At 36.6% G+C, this 7,564-nt stretch overlaps 1 protein-coding gene across 1 annotated transcript in view; it reads right to left on the bottom strand.

The window, feature by feature from the left end:
• Positions 1-312: 312 nt before the first annotated feature.
• LOC127634499 (divergent protein kinase domain 2A-like) overlaps positions 313-7,564 on the bottom strand; it is a 62,306-nt gene continuing 55,054 nt past the window's right edge. Inside the window, exon 4 of the mRNA XM_052114089.1 lies at positions 313-4,544. Within this exon, the coding sequence (XP_051970049.1) occupies positions 4,213-4,544 (332 nt within the window). The 3' untranslated portion in view covers positions 313-4,212. The remainder of the gene's footprint in view (positions 4,545-7,564) is intronic.

Below are 7,564 nucleotides of genomic sequence, written 5' to 3'. Positions count from 1 at the left end.
TGGTGAATCTTTCTCTTCAGGAACACGTGGGTAGTGTAGTTCTTCAACATAAATTCCACTATTACAAATGTTTTTGAAAATGAAGTTAATTAACACAGACTGCTGACTTCTGCAAAGCATATACTACAGATTAAATACCTCGGAGCTCATGGTAATTCTGTCTTTAAAGGTTTAGAAGTTATCATTAAAAATGTATTTTCCAGTGGAAAAAAATGATGTGCACACTGGCAGACACAAGGAGTGTTCAGAAAAATCGGTTTGAAAAATCAGTATTTTTGCAATTACGAATGGTGATGATAGTGGTACAGAAATTACAATTTATTGTTAATTGGTTTGCAGATCATAGTAGTGGCGATAGTAAGTACATTGGTCTCCTATAAAAACATATTGTAGTGCATTTATCACATATAACTTGATAGTAGGAAATAACACAATTTAGTGATAGATTTGTTTCCCTTGGACTCTCGCTCAAACCATCAGATCCTGCTGGAAGGCAATGATGGCAGGGGAGGGGAGCTTACCCCTTACAGCAGGATGGGACCTAAACTGGTGGTGTTGGGATGGCGGTAGGTGAAAGCAACGCAGTATACAAACATTGAGAGACAGCTGTGGTACCTTATAAGGCATAGGCTTGATCATGACTGGATGAGATGCCGGTAATGGAATGAAAGATGACGTAATGCTACTACAAGTATTAGCGCAATGGCTTCCATTTCTGTTCAGTTACACTATTGTTATCAGATATGAAATAAGGTCTTCTGATTATCAATGCAGCCACTGGCAGAACAAACAGAACAGACAACAAACACGTAGTTTATTTATATCTATATAGATATATATATATATATATTCATTTATTTGATATTTAAACAGACTAAAAAGTTGTAAATACAACTTCTGAATGAAAGGCACAGTAAAATCAGACACAGCTGATAAAATACTCAACTGAAATATAATTACAGTACAAAAGCGTACAGTTAATTATGCACGCAAAATATCTCTTACGTGCCAACACTCAAAGAGAGGCCATCCAGTCACAGGTGAAGATTGGACAAGAGCAGGGGAACTTCTGACATAACGGTGTGATCAACACTTATTGCTTTGACTGTTGAGGGCCTGCATGGCCAGAACCCAAATACAAAGATTAAAATCGGAATTTATTTTATTAATTTGATCTGGCAGAAACATTAATTAGCTTTCAAACTCCAGACTCAACGAAGTGATGCTGTCAGTCAAGCACTTGTACACTTCTTTATCTAATGCATCCTCATTAGCATACTGATCTAATTCTTCGGTCCACCAAGTGCAAAATCAAACCAGGGTGGAAAAATGGCTCAAAGTTAAATGATCTTAAGTGTTAGAGACATTTCATTAAATGTTGATTTATTCAATTGCAGAGCTGTAAAATTGAAATGTAAAGATGGATTTTAAAGACCCTTTTTAGCCTGTGTGGATACAATTTCCCAGGTTAGGAAGTTTTATAATGCTACAACATATCCTGTGCCAGTAGATTATTGGGCCCTGCTCCGATTTAAGAGCAATACAAAATTTGGATTTATCATGGCCCTTCATGGACTTTGCTTGATTAATACAAACACAAATCTTTGTGACAAGTCTCAGTGCATTTATGAAGTTTCTCTAGGGTAATTTTGATGGGTTGAACATGCTCAATTTCACAGAGAGGCTCTGCCCCTTTAATTAAGAGGTTTGAGTTACATAGAACCAGACTCTTTGGTATATGCAAAGCAATTCCAACTCATTTCCCCTCCAATCCCTTCTAATTATGTACAGATTTCTCTAGCATTTTAAAACTACACTATGCCAAACCCATTCTTTCTGGAATGTAAGTAAATTAATTAGCCCAGAAGACACTATCTGACAAGTTTTAGACATACAGTGTACCCAAAAAGTATTTGGAACAACACAAGCACACGTTTCAATCAAAACATTTCAAAACACAAACTTCAATGGGTTTTCAATTACAAAACATAAGACATACTCTTCAAAATGAAGATGAAAGACACTATCTGGTTGTTAAATGTTAGTGGAACATGTCAACAGTTAATATGATGAACTATGACTATACATTCACTAAAATCCACAAAACCAATTAAAAAGAACAGCAAAAATGGCAAAAAAACAAAAAGTGAAGTTCTGAGAAAGTGTCTAGATTCATTTCTTAGCAGATGCCACTTGGTTTAATATTATGTACCTAACACAATGATATTCACACCATTATCGGTGTCCAAATACTTTTTGGGTTCACTGTAGTTGCTCTTACCAGATGCCTTTCTGAGTATCTACATTTTGCAAGTAAACCTCCAGCAGAGTAAACTGCAAGATGTTAAGGCCCCAAACATACTTGGGCAAGTACAAGAACCTTGAGGCTTCCATCTACATTAGATTGATTCTGAGAGATGTTACAATCTGAAATGTGTCAGACCGCAATTTGTGATGTAACTCAAGTATGTGTTGCATTCTCAACATTGTCACAAGGGGCGCTATAGTTGGCATTGGTGTAAACGGTCTTATTCTAATATTCTTCTTCTCTTTCAGTTCAACTGCTAACATGGCGGAGCAACAGATTGAAAATAATTTTGCTGAAGTTAGTTAAAGCTGAAGTATGTAACTTTTTTTAACGTTAAAATATTTTCTTCTATTGCAACTAAATAAGAGACAACATTAAGTAAGCTACTTGCAGGTTTAATTAAAAATTAAATGTATATATTTTTAGGAAAGTGTAACATGGTTTGTGTGTGTGTGGGGGGGTTATGGGTGAACGTTTGGGTCATTAATTGCAATTCCGTTTAGTGACACTAGTGGTTAAGAAATTGCACAGTTCAGCTTTAAACTAACTACATGTTCATTATCACAATTCCTTTTGACATTTAATTACTTGCAGGATATGAATAATATAAATAATTCAACTTTTACTAGGGTAGCTAGCACTAGCAAAGTCTTTTATTCTTAATATAAAAAATTACGTCATATCTCGCTGGAAATACACGTTCTTCATATCAAACTGGGAATTACATTTATTTTGTAGTTGTAACTGCATTTTCACTAGTAGAATTTCACAATGATCTGTCATTGAATCCTATTTCAAAATGTAATTACAGATATCTATAAATAATTTCTTACTAGTTAAAATTCTAAATACACATATGTACTTTTTACTAGTAAAAATTATATAAATTTTTTTATTTCAATAATTACATTTTTGCGAGAGCACATGTCCATTCATGATATCAACAGTTGAATTACAAAGACCAAAAATGCTTATTTTTGATTTGGTGGTAATGTTATCTGTAATGATTTCTATAATGTTATTGTAGCTAGTAAAAAAGCATTTTATGTTATCTTTAATTACTCTGGAAATTGATTACATATATCAATAAATTAGATATCTGAATTACCAAATCAAACATGTCAAAATATTTAAACAATTTAAAATGTAAAAATATTCTACTAGTAAGAAGTACATAGATGATGTGTGTATTTAGCATTTTAACTTGCATTTTGAACAAGAGTGAATGAAACATCTTTTACTTTCTTTTTTCTAATTGAAATAAAATTTTTGATATCAAGAATGTTTATTTCTGTAAGTTATGATATAATTGTTGATAATTTATGTTTGTACAAGTGCAAATGTAATTACCGATATCAATTTTTTTTGCCATTTTCACTAGTAATAATTCCATTGCCAATATAAAAAATTGAATTTTTAACTAGAAATATTTGTATTTTATATATCTATAATTCATATGCACATGATTTAAAGTTAATTTGGCTTGCCAGAGTTTATAGCTAGCTACCTGAATAATAACATCTGCTTGCAATGCATTGGTTAAACCTTTAAATTGATGTACTTGCATAAAGTATGCTTCTAGCTTAACAATAACGGTGTAAACCTCAGCCTTTATTGCAAAATAAATCATTGAATAAAAGCAACAAAACCAAGACTCTTCAATAATTTAAAGATTAATGTAAGCAAAACAAAATATACACAGAAGTGGTGATAGTGATGGACAACTGGTCTGAAATAGAGTTAATGTAAATCAAAGCATTCTTTTGCCCAGATGTCAGACCTTCAAGATGGATGTCCACAAATCTGTATCTCTTTATCGTGCCTCCAGTGGGAATCCCCAAACCCTGATGACATCATCTGACACTGACAGGTTGAGGTTGAGCACTGAAGGGCATGGCCCGTCATTACCTAGCGGTGCCACTGAGCTGGGTTAAGTACTCGCGCAGTTCTTTAGCTGCCTGGAAGCGTCCGTATCGCTTTTTGGGGTTGGCGCACTCGTCCAACAGAGCTTCAAGCTGGCCATCTTTGGCTATGTGTGGTGGAGGGTCGTGAAGGAGCCCACCAGAGCTGCCCCGCCACGTCGCATATCGCGAGAGCAGGTTCTGACAGATTGCGTAATAGTTATGGTCCACTGTCACCCGTGAACACAACGTATCTTTAGAGAAGGAAAGGCAGGCCTCCTTGTCACAGTCCTCAAACTTGCTCTCATACCAGACGTCGTAGTTCTCAAGTTTATCTGCAGGAAAAAAGAAATAATGTGAGAATGCTGCGCTGTTGGTAGAAAAAGTACAACAGACAAAAAGAATTTGCTCTTAAAGATTGTTTTGATGTTTGAAATAATAAAAAAAGAGAACATTAATTTATTTACGCACCCCCATGTCATTCCGAATACTTCCATGGAACACAAGTCTTTTTTTTTTTATTTAATGCAGCTCTTTTCCATATTACATCAGTTTATAGTCAACAAAGTTGTAAAGCTCCAGAAGGTGCACAGTGAGAGAGAGAAAAACAAACATACAAACAAACAAAACACCATAAAAGATGTCCATATGAAGCCATATGATAGATTTGTGAGAGGAACACATTAAAACACATGAGATTTCAGAGCTACAGCGAAGAGGAAGATTTCATTAAATTATGACTTTAATTGCACTCTGTTCCTCACACAAAGTCAGAATCTTTGTCATTTGACGAAAATATCCTTTAAATTTAGTCTATTTTACTATAAATACATTTCCACAGAACTTTAGTTGATGAAAACATTTGAATTGGTGATAATGTGTAAAATGACAAAAACATGACAAACTGTAAAAGACCAAACTTTATCCATAATAAATGTATCAGCTATGTACTTCTAACTAGTACAAATATAAAGCAATTGAATTACAACTTGTAAAAAATGAACTACAGCAAAGGATGTTGTGAAGATGCCGCAGGAAACGGGTAGACAAGTATCTATATCCACAGTAAAACGAGTCCTATATCAACATAACCTAAAAGGCAGCTCAGCAAGGAAGAAGCCACTGCACCAAAACTGCCATCAAAAAGCCAGACTACAGTTTGCAAGTGCAAATGAAGATCTTTTTGGAGAAATGTCCTCTGGTCTAATAAAACTAAAATGTAACTGTTTGGCCATAATGACAAACGTTAAGCATGGAGAAAAAAAGGGTGAGGCTTGCAAGCTGAAGAACACCATCCCAACATGTGGGTGTCAGCATCATGTTCTGGGGGTGCTTTGCTGCAGGAGGGACTGGTGCACTTCACAAAATAGATGGTATCATGAGGAAGGAAAATTATGTGAATACATTAAAGCAACCTCTCAAGACATCAGCCAGTTAGTTAAAGCTCGGTCACAAACGGGACTTCAAAATAGACAATGACACCAAGCATACCTCCAAAGTTGTGGCAAAATGGCTTAAGGACAACAAAGTCAAGGTACTGGAATGGACATCACAAAGCCCTGACCTCAGCCGTTTGTGGACAGAACTGAAAAATTGTGAGCGAGCAAGGAGGCCTAAAAACCTGACTCAGTTACACCAGTTCAGTCTGGAGAAATGGGCCAAAATTCCAGCAATTTATTGAGACACGCTTGTGGAAGGCTACCCAAAAAGTTTAAAACAAAACCTCAATGTATTCATTACTGTCTAGTACATGGCATAAGACATTCAATGGACAGAACTGTTGGAATCAGGATCAGGGCAGGTTTGCACCAGCTGTGTGCAAGTTCTCACGAAAGTTGGTACGTAAAGTTCAAATTAAGGGGTTAGTAACAACTAGTTAGTTTGTAACCAAGTCAGTGCTTAATTTGGTTGCACCACCTGTTCTTAAGGCAAGACTTAACCAGTAGGTTGTAAGCTCTCCGTAATGCATAGTCACATAGTATGACGTTTACCCGTATTTATCCAATAAGCAGCATTCAGAAGTATTAAAAAGCTGTGAATTTTTGTTGATCTCACTACGGTTGATGTTCAAACCATGTCTGCTGTAATACATTATATCCCCATTAAAATATGACACGTAATAAAAGTAGATTTTATCAATAATATATATATGCCCTGTGTAAATAATATATAGGAACTGTATCTAAAATAAATAAGGGGTGATAAATACAAATACAACAGGCTGGAAAAATAGACATTTATTCATTTTAATATACTATATACACTCACCTAAAGGATTATTAGGAACACCATACTAATACTGTGTTTGACCCCCTATCGCCTTCAGAACTGCCTTAATTCTACGTGGCATTGATTCAACAAGGTGCTAAAAGCATTCTTTAGAAATGTTGGCCCATATTGATAGGATAGCATCTTGCAGTTGATGGAGATTTGTGGGATGCACATCCAGGGCACGAAGCTCCCGTTCCACCACATCCCAAAGATGCTCTATTGGGTTGAGATCTGGTGACTGTGGGGGCCATTTTAGTACAGTGAACTCATTGTCATGTTCAAGAAACCAATTTGAAATGATTCGAGCTTTGTGACATGGTGCATTATCCTGCTGGAAGTAGCCATCAGAGAATGGGTACATGGTGGCCATAAAGGGATGGACATGGTCAGAAACAATGCTCAGGTAGGCCGTGGCATTTAAACGAAGCCCAATTGGCACTAAGGGGCCTAAAGTGTGCCAAGAAAACATCCCCCACACTATTACACCACCACCACCAGCCTGCACAGTGGTAACAAGGCATGATGGATCCATGTTCTCATTCTGTTTACGCCAAATTCTGACTCTACCATCTGAATGTCTCAACAGAAATCGAGACTCATCAGACCAGGCAACATTTTTCCAGTCTTCAACTGTCCAATTTTAGTGAGCTCTTGCAAATTGTAGCCTCTTTTTCCTATTTGTAGTGGAGATGAGTGGTACCCGGTGGGGTCTTCTGCTGTTGTAGCCCATCCGCCTCAAGGTTGTGGGTGTTGTGGCTTCACGAATGCTTTGCTGCATACCTCGGTTGTAACGAGTGGTTATTTCAGGCAAAGTTGCTCTTCTATCAGCTTGAATCAGTAGGCCCATTCTCCTCTGACCTCTAGCATCAACAAGGCATTTTCGCCCCACAGGACTGCCGCATACTGGATGTTTTTCCTTTTCACACCATTCTTTGTAAACCCTAGAAATGGTTGTACATGAAAATCCCAGTAACTGAGCAGATTGTGAAATACTCAGACCGGCCCGTCTGGCACCAACAACCATGCCACGCTCAAAATTGCTTAAATCACCTTTCTTTCCCATTCTGACATTCAGTTTGGAGTT

Source organism: Xyrauchen texanus, chromosome 41, assembly GCF_025860055.1.
Source record: "Xyrauchen texanus isolate HMW12.3.18 chromosome 41, RBS_HiC_50CHRs, whole genome shotgun sequence".
NCBI lineage: Eukaryota > Metazoa > Chordata > Actinopteri > Cypriniformes > Catostomidae > Xyrauchen > Xyrauchen texanus.
This window is presented reverse-complemented; position numbering and strand designations above follow the sequence as displayed.